The sequence below is a fragment of the Ahaetulla prasina genome, chromosome 7 (assembly GCF_028640845.1).
Source record: "Ahaetulla prasina isolate Xishuangbanna chromosome 7, ASM2864084v1, whole genome shotgun sequence".
Classification (NCBI taxonomy): domain Eukaryota; kingdom Metazoa; phylum Chordata; class Lepidosauria; order Squamata; family Colubridae; genus Ahaetulla; species Ahaetulla prasina.
In genome coordinates this window covers 36376097-36395330 of record NC_080545.1, presented here as the reverse complement: position 1 = coordinate 36395330, position 19234 = coordinate 36376097, and the positions used below count along the sequence as shown (strand labels likewise).

The 19234-nt window shown below is 36.7% G+C and overlaps 1 protein-coding gene across 1 annotated transcript in view; it reads right to left on the bottom strand.

The window, feature by feature from the left end:
• DOCK4 (dedicator of cytokinesis 4) overlaps positions 1-19234 on the bottom strand; it is a 931895-nt gene that overhangs the window by 183670 nt on the left and 728991 nt on the right. Inside the window, exon 32 of the mRNA XM_058189675.1 lies at positions 10606-10691. Coding sequence (XP_058045658.1) covers positions 10606-10691 — 86 coding nt within the window. The remainder of the gene's footprint in view (positions 1-10605; positions 10692-19234) is intronic.

Here is a 19234-nt window from a genome sequence, read left to right as displayed (position 1 = left end):
TGCAGGGTATAGTAGGGAAAAAGCCACCAAAGAAACAACAAAGCATAGGTAGCAATGGATAAACGTCTATAACAAAGTAGCATGACATGGCAAACTAGTAGAAATAAAGTATTCTTTTCTTCAGGTCAAAATGGTAATAGATAATAAAAAACATATGGAACTAACAACACATAAGTGCTACTCATGCAAGTGGAATCATACAAAATTCACCAATGCATGGAAAGTCAGCTATATGTCACAATTACTACATGTGCAATATAACTCCCATCACCATATGCTAATATACTGTAGTATATTACAGTATATACTATCCAGAAGTTGCTAAATAGCTTTCAGATGATCCAAGGCTATCTTGGGTTTTGTAACCCTGAAGTACCAACAACCAGAAACCTAGCTTAATTCTAATCTAGTAAAACCAAAAGTCTGCTCCTGTGAATGAATTTCACAGCTCCTGTATATGCAAAATAAAAGAGTGAAAATATTTAGGTGCTGAGCAGTAGATTTATTGTTCCCTTTCCTGTAAGAGAGGAATTAAAGACTGCACAGTTGACTGAATTCCAGGATTTGTTTAAAGAATGAAGTAGGACTATTGGAAGTTGCTTCACATTTATATTTCAGATTATTTTCCAGGTCCCTGTTTCTTTGAAGCTTGAGCTATGGAGTAATTTTTCAGGCTCAGGAGCACATTTAGACTATTGAGATTATGTCATAAGTGCTCCCATGAGATTGTAATGGAACATAGTTTAAACCTCATCCTCTGGTCTCAATTCTCTTTACAAGCCCTAATTATCTTTTTCTTCTTTCTTAGCAAGTTGACATTATAATAATCCATTATCTTTATTTTCAAAAAAATGTGTGAGATTATCTTCAATAGCAATAGCAATAGCACTTAAGATTTATGTACCACTTCATAGTGCTTTACAGCACTATCTAACCAGTTTACAGTGTCAGCTTATTTTCCCAACAATCTTACCCTCAAGGATGGAAGGCTGAGTCAACCCTGAGCTGTCAAGATCGAACTTCTGGCAGTGGGCAGGAGCCTGCAATACTGCATTTTAACCATTGTACCACTACAGTTCTAGATCTAATGGCTTGTTTTGTAGTATGCCTTCTTTTATTTAAAAAACAACAACTGGGAAAGGAAAGCCAAGAGCAATACTATTGCTCTTGGGTACTGTTTGTTTGCACCTGGTTCAGCCTAATTTCATTGTACCATGTGCAATGACAATAAACTAAACTAAACTAAAAATATTTTCTTTTTTTTTTTCTTTTTTTTTTACATTTATATCCCGCCCTTCTCCGAAGACTCAGGGCGGCTTACAGTGTATAAGGCAATAGTCTCATTCTATTTGTATATTCACAAAATCAACTTATTGCCCCCCCAACAATCTGGGTCCTCATTTTACCTACCTTATAAAGGATGGAAGGCTGAGTCAACCTTGGGCCGGGCTTGAACCTGCAGTAATTGCAGGCTATTGTGTTCTAATAACAGGCTCCTTACAGCCTGAGCTATTCCGGCCCTATATTTGAAGGCCTATAGATTAGGAAAAATCATGGAATAAATCCCAGGAAATTTATTCTCTGGCATTTATAAATCTGCCTAGGGAACTTCAGAAAATACATATGGGCCATGAAACGTGGATATAAGGCACTTCACTTTTTGTGGAAATGATAAGGAATTGGGAAACTAAAAATATTTTTATATCTGAAAATTTCTCTATGACAAAACATTAAAAATTGCTCAAAGTGAGAGAGCATCTTTAAAGAGGAAGTTATAATCATATTAATTATAGCCTTACCTAGGGAGGGAGGGAGAGAGAGAGAGAAAGAAAAGAGAGAGAGAGAGAGAGAGAGAGAGAGATAGACAGATAGATAGATAGATAGATAGATAGACAGACAGACAGACAGACAGACAGACAGACAGACAGATAGATAGATTTGGTGGATGAGTGAGTACATTTTCAAGAATTCATTCAAGGCATTGGCATTCATACAGCAGCCTTTCAAAGATAATACTTAAAGTAAATATGAATATTTACTTTAATATAATACAAAAATATTCTCAAACACAAGACTTAGTTACCTCAGACAATATCTAGACAGAAGTCAGAGAATGGCATATTTCAGCTTTTTTAGCATTCTACCATGCATATCATGAGGGAAAACCTCCATCACATGTTTCATTATAATATGATTTATTCTATATTCCTCTAAACCTGTTTCTGAAGATTGTTTGCTTTCCAAATACCATTCCTTGCTTTTAGCACTAATCCTCTTAGCATTCATTGAGCACACACACAGCATATTGTACAAAAAAACCTAGTTTGAACAATTAAATGTTTATTCTCATATTGTTTACAGAAACCAAAGGATGGTTGAGTGCATGACTTTTTATTTCTCGGCGAAGGACACATTGTTTGGTACTTCATTAGATGTATCTGATGACTTTCTAGGTTCCTTAAATAAAACATGCCAAATAACTGATAACAATTACAATTTTATAAGATTCCAATGCAAATTAAGGGCCATTAATATCCAATTCTTTCTTTTTTAAGACCATGTATAATATGGTTCTGAAATCAACCAAAACTTTTTTTTTTATAAAAAAGTTTTATTTTTACATTCATTATCCAACTAGGTAATATCATCAATTTCGTTATCCAACTTTTACTGATGATGTTATCTAGTTAGGTAATGAAATGCTTGATGGCAAACAACCAAGAGCTCCACACTATTATATGTGCTTCTTGTTTTTGTTTGATTAATCTATATATAATATACATTCTGATAAACATATTAGTTTTGAAATTCCCGTCTGCTTAGAAAATCAATCAATTTAATAAGTCCTTTTGAGCAGAAGCGACTTTCCCACTCCTTTTTCCTGATAAAAACAGGAGCGTGTTGAAGTTGGAGGGAGTGGAATTCGGTGGGGTCATAAATCCAGGAAAATTCGCTCTTAAGAGCAAACCCCCTGTCAGACCTGCCACTTTTCCACAACTCTGATAACCCTCTTTCGCCCGGAGGGTATGCTAAGATCAGTGAACAGTGATTTTTTTTCTGTTTCACTGACTTTTACAATCTTCTAACACGGAGTGCTCTGTTAGAGCACCCAGCAGGAGGGTGACGTCACTGGATCTTTGATGTAGAATCAGCACGGCAAGTACCGACTCCCTTTTTGAAACTTGAAACCTTTCTTTGTCTTTGATTAATTGACTTTTAAAATGGCGTCTGAAAGTGAAAGTAAATTTTTTTAGTACGATAAAGTAGCGTTATTTGTGGATTGTTACAAACGGAGTTTTTTTATACTGAAAGGAGGGAAGGAAAGTTATTAAGTTTGAATTCCTGATCCTTTTGAAGACAGAATGGCAGCTAAACCTTTAAAGCCTTCTGGAAGAAGGGGATCTGAACCAAGTCTTGAGGAAATATTGAAAGAACAATTAAAACTTTCTGAAGATAGGCAAAAAGAGATGATGGAGAATTTTAATGCAAAAATAAGAGAAGATATTCTTATGGCAGTTCAAGGACTGAGTAAAAAAATTGAGGGATTGGAAGTGGAAATGCAACAGATCTCTCAGTCAAATAAGCATTTAGAAGACAAAATGAAAGGTGTTCAGAAAAAAGTGGATCAAAATGAAGATCAGGTTGTGATATTACAATATAAACTTATGGAAGGAGCTCTTAGAATCCGTGGTATGCAAGAAGAGCGAGGAGAAGACTTAAGAAAAATTATATCAGAAGCATTGGCTGAATTTATTGAAGTGGAACCCCAAGAGGTAGCTTACCAAATTGATAAAATATATAGAGTTAATTCCTGGATTGCAAGACAGAGAAAGCTTCCTCGGGACATTGTGGTTTATTTTGTGAAAAGGACTATGAGAAATCAGATTCTGCAAGTTTCATATCAGACAACTTTAAAATTGGAGAACAGGAGTTGAAGGTGTTGAAAGAGATTCCTTCAAAGATGTTAAGAGACAGGAAGGAATTTGCTTTTTACACAAGAACTTAAAAAACATCAGATTCAATTCAGATGGGAGGTGCCAGTTGGACTGACAGTATTCTATCAAGGAAGGAGATATAGAATTGACACTGTTTTAAAGGCAAAGGATTTTCTTTCTACAGTTTTGAAAGTCGAAATAGAAGTGATAGAAAACTTCAAGAGACTCAAGAAGGCGTGGTGATCCAAGAGCCTTCATTGCTGCCAGTATTAGAGGAACCACAAGAGCAAAGGGTGACAAGAGGAGCCCTTAAGCGTAAAGAAGAGCAACAGTCTCAAAGTAAAAGTCAGGATCCCAGTATGGAAGCTGTGGGAGGAGCTAGACGGAAGATACCGGAGGAGGAGCTGTTGTCTGCTTCAAAGCTTCAGGAGGCCAGTAATGGCAAATAGAATCTTGTCATGGAATGTTAATGGCTTGAATTCAGCTCAGAAAAGAAGGAAAATATTTCACTACTTGAAACAATTAAAAATGATGTGATTTGTTTGCAAGAGACACATATAAAATTATCAGACCAAAAATATTTAATTAATTCAAAATTGGGTAACCATTTTGTTGCATCAGCTTTGGAAAAGAAGCATGGAATTGTTGTATATATCAGGAAGGATATACCAGCTAAGTTAATTGAGGCAGATATTCAAGGAAGATTTATTGCTATTGAACTGGTGATAGATGCAAAAGACTTTGTTGATAGGTATTTATGCACCTAATCAGCAACAAGAAAAGTTTTACAAAATGTTACATGAGAGGCTGACCCTCTGGGATTATAGTTCGTTTATTTTATTAGGAGACTGGAATGGAGTAATTGATACAAGAAGGGATAAGAGAACCTCCTCCAAGAAGATACCTATACATGCAAAACTACCAAAATCCTTTTTTGAAATGATGGAAGACTTTGAGTTTAGAGATATATGGAGGTTACGGAATCCAGATGAGAGAGATTTTACTTTTTTTTCTGATAGGCATCAATCTTTTTCACATATTGATTTTATTTTAATTTCTAATGACTTGCTTTCTAGGGTGAAGAAAACGAAGATATTTCCGAGGTGTTTAACTGACCATAGCCCAGTATGGATGGAATTATTACAAGGGAAAAAAGGTGGTAGAACATGGAGGTTGAATGAAAATCTGTTTAGATATGAGGATAATGTAACTTATTGTAAGAAACAGTTGAAAGAATTTTTTGATTTTAATATGTACAAAGGGACACCTATAGGAACTGTGTGGGAGGCGAGCAAAGCGTTTATTAGAGGGATATTGATTTACTTGGACAATAGGCAAAGAAATAATAAACAAAGGCAGCGTAGGTACTTGGAAGAAGAAATTCAAAGGAAGCAACAGTTATTAATTCAAAACCCACAAGATCACAAACTTAAAGAGGCTATAAAAATATTACAGAGTCAATTTAATATGTTAATGGCAGACCAGGTGGCAACGAATATACAATATGCTAAACATAATACCTTTTGTAATGCAAATAAACCTGGGAGATGGTTGGCATATAACTTAAGGAAGAAACAGAAAGCACGTGTCATACAAAAAATAGAATATAAAGGTAAAGAGATATATCAACAGGATAAAATTAAAAAGGCATTCTCAGAATTTTATACTGTACTATATGCAAAAGACAAAATATTGAATAGGGACATTTATGATTATTTGAAAGATTATAAGGTTAATATTCTAACATTAGAACAGAGGAGGAGCTGAATCGCCGATAGCTACTGGAGAAATAGTGGAGGCAATTAAACAATTAAAATGGGAAAACCCTGGTACAGATGGTCTTACAGCAACTTATTATAAAAAAACACAGGATGATATATTAGGCCCACTTAAAGAATTATTTAATCAGATACAATTAGGAGCGGGAATACCCCCGTCATGGAAAACATCTTTTATTTCACTGATACCAAAAGAGGAGCAAGATTGCTCTAAACCTGGTAACTATAGGCCGATTTCACTTTTAAATAATGATTATAAGATTTTGTAAAATAATAGCAAATAGATTAATGTTAGTTTTACAACAAAGAATTCATACTGATCAATCTGGTTTTATAAAAGGGAGGCAGATGAGGAATAATGTTAGACAGATTATTAATATATTGGAATATTTGGAAAAGAAGAATACTTCAGCAGCACTTATTTTTTTGGATGCAGAAAGCCTTTGATCGATTCCATTGGGATTTTTTATTTAAATTAATAGAGAAAATGCAATTTGGAGATTGTTTTGTTAGAATAATTAAAGCGATTTATGGAGAGCAAACAGCACAGATTATAATAAATGGTAGTTTGACAGAAGTTATTAAGATTGTGAAAGGAACGAGACAGGGATGTCCCTTATCACCATTATTGTTTGTTTTGACCCTGGAACCATTATTAGATAAAATACGAATTAACGAAAATAGAGGAATTAAGATTAGACAATATGAGTACAAAGTTAGAGCTTTTGCAGATGATGTAGTGGTTACGTTAATCTAATCCTATAAATTCAAGTAGATTTTTGTTGGAAGTAATTGATAAATATGGAAAGGTATCAGGATTTAAAATAAATCAGAATAAAACAAAAGTGATAATTAAAAATATGTCTATACAACAGAAACAAAAACTAGAGGAAATGACAGGATTTGAGGTAGTAAAAAGGTTAAATACTTAGGGTCTATATTAGCTCATCGAACAAGAAACTTTATAAGAATAATTATGACTTGCTATGGCAAAAGTTCAGAATGATATGAGTGTCTGGAAGAAATTGCAGTTATCCCTATTGGGAAGGATTGTGGCTATTCAAAGGAAGCAACAGTTATTAATTCAAAACCCACAAGATCACAAACTTAAAGAGGCTATAAAAATATTACAGAGTCAATTTAATATGTTAATGGCAGACCAGGTGGCAACGAATATACAATATGCTAAACATAATACCTTTTGTAATGCAAATAAACCTGGGAGATGGTTGGCATATAACTTAAGGAAGAAACAGAAAGCACGTGTCATACAAAAAATAGAATATAAAGGTAAAGAGATATATCAACAGGATAAAATTAAAAAGGCATTCTCAGAATTTTATACTGTACTATATGCAAAAGACAAAATATTGAATAGGGACATTTATGATTATTTGAAAGATTATAAGGTTAATATTCTAACATTAGAACAGAGGAGGAGCTGAATCGCCGATAGCTACTGGAGAAATAGTGGAGGCAATTAAACAATTAAAATGGGAAAACCCCTGGTACAGATGGTCTTACAGCAACTTATTATAAAAAAACACAGGATGATATATTAGGCCCACTTAAAGAATTATTTAATCAGATACAATTAGGAGCGGGAATACCCCCGTCATGGAAAACATCTTTTATTTCACTGATACCAAAAGAGGAGCAAGATTGCTCTAAACCTGGTAACTATAGGCCGATTTCACTTTTAAATAATGATTATAAGATTTTGTAAAATAATAGCAAATAGATTAATGTTAGTTTTACAACAAAGAATTCATACTGATCAATCTGGTTTTATAAAAGGGAGGCAGATGAGGAATAATGTTAGACAGATTATTAATATATTGGAATATTTGGAAAAGAAGAATACTTCAGCGGCACTTATTTTTTTGGATGCAGAGAAAGCCTTTGATCGATTGCATTGGGATTTTTTATTTAAATTAATAGAGAAAATGCAATTTGGAGATTGTTTTGTTAGAATAATTAAAGCGATTTATGGAGAGCAAACAGCACAGATTATAATAAATGGTAATTTGACAGAAGTTATTAAGATTGTGAAAGGAACGAGACAGGGATGTCCCTTATCACCATTATTGTTTGTTTTGACTCTGGAACCATTATTAGATAAAATACGAGAATTAACGAAAATAGAGGGAATTAAGGTTAGACAATATGAGTATAAAGTTAGAGCTTTTGCAGATGATGTAGTGGTTACGTTAACGAATCCTATAAATTCAAGTAGATTTTTGTTGGAAGTAATTGATAAATATGGAAAGGTATCAGGATTTAAAATAAATCAGAATAAAACAAAAGTGATAATTAAAAATATGTCTATACAACAGAAACAAAAACTAGAGGAAATGACAGGATTTGAGGTAGTAAAAAAGGTTAAATACTTAGGGGTCTATATTAGCTCATCGAACAAGAAACTTTATAAGAATAATTATGACTTGCTATGGCAAAAAGTTCAGAATGATATGAGTGTCTGGAAGAAATTGCAGTTATCCCTATTGGGAAGGATTGCGGCTATTAAAATGAATGTGTTACCTAGATTTTTGTTTCTGTTCCAGATGATACCTATAATTAAAAAGGATAAAAATTTGGAAGATTGGCAGATTGGGATTAACAAATTTATATGGCAGGGTAAAAAGGCGAGGTTAAAATGAAAATAATACAGGACTCACGGGAAAGAGGTGGTTTAAGAATGCCTAACTTTAAATTATATTATGAAGCAGTAGCCCTTTCAGTAATAAGTGACTGGTTTAACTTAACAGAGGAAAGAATTTTGAATATAGAAGGTTATGATTTGTTATATGGATGGCATGCGATTATTTTATGAAAAAAGTGGATAGGGCTTTTAAGAATCATGTGTTGAGAAGTGCTCTTTTGGTCTGGAAAAATATTCCTATAAATTAGATTACAAGATTCCTATATGGGCGAGCCCTAGACATGCAATAGAGAATATAAATATAGAACAGAAACAGGAAATGATTACTTATAAAGAACTTTTGTATGCTGAAGGAGGTAGATTGCAATTAAAATCATTAGAGGTATTAAATGAAGAAGGGAGGAATTATACTTGGTTTCAATATGGTCAAATAAGTGCTAGATGGAAAGAAGATCAAAAAATTGGTATAATGCAAAGGGAGGAAAATTTAATAAAGCAAATTAGAAATCAGACCCAGGAGCATATAAAGAGATTGTATAATGTGTTGCTTGAAATAGATTCGGAAAAGGATTTGGTAAAGGATGATAAAATGGGCACAGAATATTCAGGAACCAATAATGTTGGAAACATGGGAGAAAATTTGGGTTAGAAATGTTAAGTTAAGCACAGAATTTAAGGGAAAATTTTTATAAGATGTTTTATAGATGGCACTTAGATCCCAAAAAATTATCATGTATGTATCCTAATATCCAAGCGAAATGTTGGAGGTGTGATTATGATGACGCTACATATTTTCATATTTGGTGGACTTGCAAGAAAATTAAGGTCTTTTGGATAAGAATTTGGTGGATTATTCAAAATGTACTGAAGAAGAAGATAAAGTTCCTGCCACAATTTTTCCTTTTGGGAATTATAACGGATTGTACAGGGATTGAGACTAAATTGATTTTGAATTTAATAACAGCAGCAAGACTGTTGATTGGACAATACTGGAAGAAAGAAGAGGTACCTACAATAGAAGAATGGATACTGAAAGTCATTAATTTGGCTGAGATGGCTAAAATCTCAGCGTTTTTAAAAGACAATACGCAGGAAAGATATTTAATTGAATGGAAAAAATGGATTGATTATCTACAAAACAAATATCAGATTAAGAAATATCAGATTGCCTTTGAATAATTAGAAAACTATTTTATGTAATGGGGAGGGGGTTGGGAGATGAAAAGCTTTGGATGTGGTTATTTGGACTGGAAGGGAAAATTTTATTCAATACCTTGTGATTGTCCCGGGAAGCCGGGGGGGGGGGAGGGAGGGGGGAAGGGGTGTTTTTTTTTGGGAGGGAGGGGGGAAAAGGGGGGGAAATGTTTTTGTTTTTTAAAACTCTTTCAATAAAAAAAAAACATATTAGTTTTGATTGCTGAGGCTTTTCAAGTGTTCCTTAATTCCACCCATCTTAAAATTTTGAAAACACATTATTACAAGTTTGGTTTTTTTCCCAAATTTTAGAGGTTTAAAATCCAAACGTTTGTTGCATGAAAATTGTTGTGGGAATTACTACAATGCAGAGATAATAAACCTACAAATATGACACTCTTTCAACCAAAAATTAAAATGATATATTATTAATATATTTATTAATATTTCTGCAAATTCTATTTGTATTATTTTACTATTAAAGATGATTTCTGTTAATCTAAACCATTGCAAATGAGCAGATAAATGTACATGCTTAACTCCAGTGAAATCAATGCTGAATTGAATTTGTACCTGTTTTAGTTTTTAGACAGATTGAATACACATATTGCCCTATAAGTGTCCAACAGAAATAAATGAATTTAATTTGATCTCGTTGGCTAATTTAATTATGTATAGCATTTTTTTTTGTTGGCATGCTAATACTTTTTAAATGTAAGTAACAAAAAATCCATAAAAACTGATAGTGTTTGTAACTTTATTCCACTGAGAAATCTTCTGAAAAATGCCATCTTGAAAATAGGCATTTCACTTTAAAATATTAGTAATTATTTAGGATCTTAATAAGTACTGTATATTCTAGTTCTAACAACTAAAGAAATACCAGAATTACTGCTTTAAATAGAAAGAAATTCCTTTCTCTTCCACAACATAAACATTACATAAAGAGGGAGTATATTTCTTTACTCATTTAGACAAATATTATTTGATAAAAGAAACTAAGTCAAAGAATTTTTAAAATACATTTATTACTCACATACTGTTGAAGAGCTCTCTGTAAGTTTCATCACCTTTTCCTTCTGACATCAAGCTATCCAATTTGTCAATCAGTTTTGCTTCCACCTGTAATAAACAAAAGAAATTAGAGGTTTTAAACCAAACTCAAGATAAAATCTACAGAGGAACAAGTATTTTCTAGAAGTATGTTCCTTTCATAATGGTTAGATTAAGAGTTTTAAACACTAAGGGAGTACATTACAACATTATTTTATAGAATTGAAATAATTTCATGGTAATAATCATATAGTTAATACATATATTATAAAATAAATAATATAAGCTGGCTGTAAAACGTTGGCATTTCCAATTCTTGAGACAGCTATTCATGCAAAAAAACAAATAAACAAAAATTACCTAAGCCCCCTGCTTGGAATCCTCCCCACGTCTACTAATAAAAAGACTCATTGTATATGCCTCAGCATAAAAACTTTTTCAATTGCTCCCATCATTCTTTCACATTATTATAACCTGTATTTTTTTCTATACTATTTAACAGTTTTATACTATAATCTAACCTTATTCTCCAAAAAGCTTGGTGAAAAAAACAGAATAACAGAGTTGAAGGAACCTTGAACCTTGGAGGACTTCTAGTTCAACCCTCTGTGCTAGATTGGGCGATTGAGGAAACATGAGACCAAGCAAGTGACAACAGCTCTCTTTATTAGAATGAGACTTCAGCAAACCATCGTGAACGTCTTGTCCTCGGGGCTTGTGTTGGCTTAGCCGATCCAGACTTGGTTTGAATTTGCACTCTTTTTGGAGCGGCCATTTTGGCTGTGCCTGCACGAAGATGGCTGCTGGCTGGTTGGCTTCCATTCCGCACAATCTTTTTTTTTTTTTTGTTCAAAAAAGTTTTATTTTAACATTCTTATCCAATAACATATCCAATAACATATTTAATGTACCATCATATACAATTAATCGGATCTGCCCGGTCACCACCCCCTTCCTTTTCCTTTTACTCTCCTTCTCTACCTTCTTCTACTTTCCATCCATCCTCCCCCTCTCTAATCTACATCCCCTCCTCTTTCCTCCCTACTCCTTTCTTCTCCCTTTTCACCTCTTCCTTCCTTTCCTCCTCCTCCTCTTCTCTTTCCTCCTTCTCTCTTCTACTTCCTTCTTTCCCATCATTCTAAAGTGGTAGCCAGGCAGGTCCGATCTTACATTAATTATACATCTTCAATCATCTTTGTACATTAACTATCAATCCATTTTCTGCCCCCTCCCCCTCCCTCCCCCTTCCTCCCCACCCCCAGGACTTCCGAGAACCGAATACAGGGTATAAAACTAACAACAAGAATTAAAATCTAGCACAAATCATAATCCATAGTCATTCCTTAAAACCTCCACTCCCCTTCCAAAGACAAAGAAGATACTTTTCTTCCAATCCATTATATATCAGACCATTCCACTCCTAGAGTTCTCAAAAGTTTCCGATTGAGTTAGTGTTTATTCTTGAATAAAGTACATAGTTTTTAATATCCAACCTTCATCAATCAATATCAAAACAATGTTCCATCTTCCAATATTCACCAAGGGTTCTTCTAAAATGTCTTTCTTCCCTAAACAGTCTCTCAAAAATAGTTCATATTTCCAACTTAGTTTCTTTAATTTTTCTGTCCAACCTTCAAGGGTAAGCAATAGTCCATCTTTTCACATCTTTAACATTTATATATACAACAAATAATATTACAAATATCCAAAGTATCAATTATAGTAGTTAAAATCTTCACTTTACCTTACTTATATCAAATAACATTATTAAAATTACACCTATAACTTATCCAAAATATATCTATTATAACAATTACATTCTAATTAACATTACATCCATCTCTTAAATATAATATTTAATCCAGATTCCTAAATTTTACTATCTATCCTCCAAAATTAAACAATATTCCATCTTCCTATTCCTTTATACCTTAAATATATCAAATAGTACCCCTAAAATTACACATTTATATCCACAATAAATCATTTACAAAAATTAACCATAATCATATATAATAAAGTTAAACATTCTCCCTCCCCTTCTTCTGTCTTACACATTTTCGACCATCTATTCACCATTCAACTTAACATCTGTTAACAAAGGATTCCCAATCTTTAATACATTAGTATAAAAATCTCGTGCTTTACAAATTGTGTTGAGAAAATACTTTCTTCCTTTATAATTCAGTGTTAAACCAGCTGGAACCTCCCATCTAAAATATATCTGTTGTTTCTTAAACTCATCCACCAAAAAGGCAAATTCTTTTCTCTTTCTTAACATTTTAGGAGGAATTTCCTTCATCATTATTATATCTTGTCCTAATATTTGAAATTTATTTTTATAAAATGCTCGCAAAATTCCATACCTAATCCTCTTATTTGTAAAATAAATAACCACATCTCTCGGTAAGCACTTCTGCCTTGCCCACCAAGAATTAACACGATAAATTTTTTCAATATTAACTTCAAAATCTTCTGATTCCACTCCCTCTATCTGAGCAAAGGCCTGAGTAAAAATCTCTTTCAAATTTTCTCCCTTACACTCTCTTATTCCTCTCACCCTTATAGCATATTCCATTAATTTATATTGTAATATAACCCTTTCTTCCTCTGCCTTATCAGCCTTAACCTGAATATCATCTATTTTATTTTCTAAATTCAAATTAATTTGAACTTCATCTATTTTCCTTTGCAAATCTGAATTAATTTGGTTAAATTCATTTAGTCTTTCTTCTGTCTGTATACTAGATAACAATAATGGAGTAATTGATTCCTTTAATTTTTTCATCTCCCTACTCTGCTCTTCCACCAAATCTTTAAAATCCAGTATTTCTTTCTCCATTTCATTAAATTTTTGATCTATTTCTGAAAGATGAGCCTCCATAAGCTCCTGTAAAAAATTCCTTAGACTTTCTTTAATATCCTCTCTCAATTTCCGTACCTGAAGTGAAGAAATTTCCAATATTTTAGAGGTGGTTAAATCTCTTTGCTTAAAAGCCATTTTTTAAACTAAGTAATATCAAGAAGAAGAAAAAAGAAAGGGGGGGAATAAAAAGAAAAAAAAAACCCCAATAAATTTTTCTTCTTAAACACTGTAAGAAAAAGATAATAAAAAAAAAGAATAGATTTTTAAAAAAAGAATTCCATTAAAAAAAAAATCTTGTTATTTTCTTCTTAAAGGTTCCACGCCAGCAATTGTAATCAGCATTTCCTTAGCTTTTACTTTCAAAACATAAAACGCCATCTTTCTTCATCTCCAAATAACTTCTCTGTCAGGGAGTTAAAATCATCTTACAAACAAATGCCAGCCCTCTTGCTTTTGGCTCTTTCCGTGTTGACAATTTATCAATAATCCTCTTCAGTCACGGAGATGGACGCTGCGTTTTGCTCTGCTTTTGCAGAGGCGTTCTGAATTCCGGAGCTTTTTTTGAACTATAGAAGGAGCGTTCCCATCAAACCACCAGAAATCATTCTGGGGCTTTTCTTGGGGGCTCAACTTCAGTTCAAATGCTCATCTCCTCCCTCCCTCCAAGGGCAGAGATTTACGAGCTGTTGACAGCAGATTAACGCTGTCTAAACAGCTCTCACAGAACAAAGAACGGGCGGACTGAGATTGCCGCCATTTAGCGCAGCGGAGCCACCCGGAAGCTCTCCATTCCGCACAATCTTTTTGATGGGCAGGCTGGCTCGCTCTGCACACTCAAGCCAAGTGGCCCTTCCGATCGCACTGGCGGCAGATGGTATCCTTAAAACGGCAGTTGTTCCGATGGTGGTCTCCCCCGCAGCCGGAACATTTATTCTCACTGTTGTGGCTGGACCGATCAGTTCGGAAAACTGCCTCCTCTTCCACGTCCTCATCTTTGCTCTTGGCTCGGGTGACTCCTTGGTGTATGGGTGCCGCATTGGTCGGGGCGCCCGTCATGCCCGGTCGCTGCAGGGTCTTGGCAGCCTTGCTGGACAGTTCATGTATCTTGGCTTCGTCAATAGCGACCTGCCACATTAAATTGGATTTGGAGATCAGCTACCTTTGCAGTCGGACATCTCGGACTCCACATATAAGTTGCTCCAGCAGTGCATTGTCCAGATGGTCACGATACTCACAATGGGTGGCCGCCTTCTCTCGTTCCACCCACTGGCAGAACTCATATCGCTGGGAGAACTTGGATGGAGTTAGGGCATAGTGCACGTGGAGCGTTTCCTTCAGGATGTGCCAAGGCATCCTGTACCAGAGTCGGGTCCGAAAGGGCCACATCGAACACTGCGGGGCTGCAGTGATGAAGGAAGTAGGCTCGCTTCCAATTGTCCGGCAGCCCTTGGAAGTCATTGGCTTCTAGGAAGCATTCAAAGTGGGCCATGTATGATCCCCACTTCTCGTTGGCAGGGTCAAATGGAGCCGGTGCATTGTATGCGGCGGCCATCCCATTGGTTCAGCTTCGTGTGTTCGATGGCCGGGCTGGTTCTTCTTGCTGTCAGGGTTCCTCTGTTGGATTGGTCACTTGTCTGTGCTAACCTCAATCCCACCCTCGTCGCCAATGCTAGATTGGGCGATTGAGGAGACACGAGACCAAGTGAGTGGCAACAGCTCTCTTTATTAGAGTGAGACTTCAGCAAAGGGCACCAGCAGAAGGTGCCCCTTTTATACCCACCTGGCTGAGGCACCAGCCAGTGAGATTTGAATGTTTTCCCACCGAATTTCCCAACAATAGAATTGTACACAACACCCTGCTCAGGCAGGAAACCCTATACCGGGGTAGTCAAGCTTTTTACACCTACCGCCCACTTTTGTATCTCTGTTAGTAGTAAAATTTTCTAACTGCCCACCGGTTCCACAGTAATGCGCCATGTATCATTGTCTGCGCATGGTTTGGGAGGGGGCACCAGCTACCAGCTCTGCTTGTCTGTTACAGCTGGGTGGTGTGGGGGGAGATGCGCGAGCTATTCTGGGATGAAGCTCTTTTGTTTGTGGTCACACTATAGCGCCATTTAATTTTACTTACGTAACATGAACTAAACTTATGCGCGGGCGACACAAATAGTATATTTTCAGAAATTTAAATTGTCATGGGGAATTTTATGAAAACCTAATGAAAATGTTTTTAAATAATGCTATGAATTTTTTTTTTAAAGTCAATTAAATGAAAAAAAAAAAGGAAAGTGCTTCAGTATCGGACAAAACCCCTACCGCCCACCATGAAAGCTGGAATGCCCACTAGTGGGTGGTAGGGACCAGGTTGACTACCACTGCCTTATACCATTTCAGTTGTCCAATCTCTTCTTAAAAACCTCCAGTGTTGGATAGAATGGGACCTTCAGGTTCCCACCCTTGGCCACACTTCCTTCACTTCCCGCCTCAGCCCATTTACAGCCAACTTTCTTTCTCCACAAGTTAGTCTGGCCAATGGTCAAAGAGCTGCTGTAAAAGGGGAAGGTAATGTTTAGGTACTGGAGATAGGAGAAACATTGTACAATGTCCTATATGTACCTGCATTAGATCATAATCTGTTAAGTGTATCCAGGTTAGACAGGCAGGGTTATAAAATACTGTTTTCAGGAGGGCAGTACTCCATCAGCAAAGGTGGAAGGATATGTGCATGAGGAGTTAAGAAGGATGGCCTGTACATTCTAGGAAGGCAGGAGAATAGTTGTGCACATGCACTTACAAATGCTCCTACAGATGACACTGATGTATATTTGTTGCTTAGGGGAGTGGAGCTTGTGAGTTTCAGAGGGCTGCAGAAGATGCTGGACCTAGTTAGGTGGCATAAGCCACAGAAAAAGCCAAAGCAGTGCAAGATGTATGTAGAGTGCACTGTTCGTAAGGAGGAAAAGACAGGGTGTATCCTGTGAATAAGAAAAACCCAAGGCAAACTGAGGCAAACAAAGAGGTATACTTAGGAGACCTGATGGCAGGGGTGAAATGCTCCCAGTTCGGACTGGATCGCCTGATCCGGTAGCGATGGCTGCGGGTGGTTCGGAGAACTGGTAGCAAAAATCCCTGCCCCCCCGCCAATGCCCAGCTGAGCCACGCAATCATTAGAGTTGTTTTTTTTTTACTTTTAAAAGCACTTTTTCTTCAGCTGAAAAAATGCTTTTAAAAGTAAAAAAAAAGCCTCTAATGATCGCGTGGCTCAGCTGGGTGCTAGGCAAAAAATGGGGGGGAGTCCATTTTTCCTCCCAGCAAGCTTCAGGGAGGAAAAACAGACCCTCCCCCTGTTTTTTGGTTTGGTTAGCAGGCTTCCCTGAAGCCTGAAACCTGCTGGGAGGAAAAACAGACTCCCCCCTCCCGTTTTTTGGTTTGGCTAGCAGGCTTCATGTAGGCTTGGAAGAAAAATTGGGTGTGTGTGGGGGTTTCATTTTTGAGAGAGAAAGAAAGAGAGAAAGAAAGAAAGGAGGGAAGAAGGCAGGGAACAAATGAAGGAAGGAAGAGAGGAAGGAAGGAAGGAGTACAAACCTGGCACTAGACACAGCTTCAGAGGATAATCCAGGGCTGGAAGGGACCTGGAAGGTCATCTAGTCCAACCCTGCTCCAGCAGGACATTGTTAGTGAGTTTCTGTCTTTTGATCCCCCACAGTCACATGGTTATATAGCCAGGCCCACCCAGTCACACCCACAGAACCGGTAACAAAAAAAAATTAGATTTCACCCCTGCCTGAAGGGTATCATAAAGGTTTACTTCCAGAGAGGTTCAAAGATAGTAGGGTTAGAGTAGGTGGTATTCATAATGAACTCTGTATGTACCAAGAGATATGGTCATGGTCATTGCCTAAGGAACGAGATAAATGGAGGAAGCCAGAGTTAAAGAGAATGACAGGCAGGCAGATAAACCAAAGTGAGGAAACCTAGTTAGTGAAAAGAGAAAGTAAAAGTAATAGCCAAGGGATGGTAAACAGGATTTAATGGAGAATAATGAGACAGAGTGTAGGGAATCAGTAGATACTGACTGTAGGAATAGTTCCAGCAGCTATAGTAGTAATGGTACTAGTAGCATGTGTGGTAATGAGAACAGGAACCGGAACAGGAGGCAAGAACAGAATGGAAATAGAAAGCATCATGAATATGTTAAAGCATTCAGCTGTTCAGCTTTAAATGGGAGCAGTGTCAGGGTAATGATGATTTAAAGCTGACCAGCCGCTGTAAGGCTGTGGACCAGGATGAGTCAGCAGGGTTATTGCCACCTTAAGAAGCTGTCTATATAAGGGAGGCTATTAGAGGCCGTCCCTCTCTCTCTCCCTCTCCCTCTCCCTCTCCCCCCCCTCTCTCTCTCCTCGTGTATCTCGCTCCTCATGGTGTTCTATCTGCATTGTAGCTCTCCATGTAGAATTGAAGATTGATTGTTTGCCTGGTATGTGCCTATCATGTGTATCAGTGGTGGGTTTCAAAATTTTTTACTACCAGTTCTGTGGGTGTGGCTTGGTGGGCGTGGCATGACTTGGTGGGCGTGGCTTGGTGGGCGTGGCTGGGAAAGGATACTGCAAAATCCCCATTTCCTCCCAATCAGCTGGGACTTGGGAGGCAGAGAATAGGGGCAGGGGCAGGGCCCAGCAGAATTTTTATTACCTGTTCTCCAAACTACTGAAAATTTCTGCTACTGGTTCTCCAGAACTGGTTAAAACCTGCTGAAACCTACCTCTGGTCTGTATATAGATGTCTTGTATATAAACCACTGTTTGCAATTACAACACCTCTGTGTCTTGTATTTTGCTCCTGGGTTGTCTAAAAATAGTAGTCACACTGTAAACACTCTGACAGAGGCTCATGGCCTCAGGTGCAGGGAAAAACAGCTTCTGGCATAGGGGGATGCGGCAGCCAAATGGCAGATGCTCATGGCCTCAGGTGTGGGGGAAAGCATCTGTAAGAAAAACCACCCAGCTTAGAGAACACCATGGACCCCACAGTTTAACCCTTCCTACAAAGATTCTCTTCTGTTCAAACCTAAGAATGTTTTCTAATAAACTAGAAGTGGTTTGTTTAATTATGGCTTAGCCTGCTCTGTTAATCCAATCATTGTGGTTTGTTCAGTAACTTTGCTGAAGCCAACAATGATTTGGCTTGACGTATGAGTCTACCTAGGTTGTCCCGAGGCATTAAAAAAATATTTTGAAAGACGTCTTCTAATTCTTAGAGACTAGCATCATTCTTTTTTACTTCTGATCCCTGGGGAGATATCTGACATCACTGGTCTTGGGATGCATGTAGTCCTCAATTTACAACCATACATTTAGTGACCGTTCGAAGTTACAACAGCACTGAAAAAAGGGACTTAGGACCATTATTCACACTTACAATTGTTGCAGCATTCCTGCAGTCACATGATCAAAATTTGGATCCTTGGCAACTGACTCCTATTTATGACTGTTGCAGTGTCCCAGGGTCAGGCGATCCCCTTTTGTGACCTTCTAATGATCAAAGACAATGAGGAAGCCAGATTCAGTGATTCACTAAACAGCTGCAGCAATGACAGTGGCCAGAAAGGTTGTAAAATGGAGCAAAACTCACTTAACAACCAACAACTTTCACAACTGCAGCGACTCACTTAACAATGGTGGCCAGAAAGGTTGTACAATGGAACAAAACTCACTTAACCATCAACAGCCGTCACAATTCCAGTGAT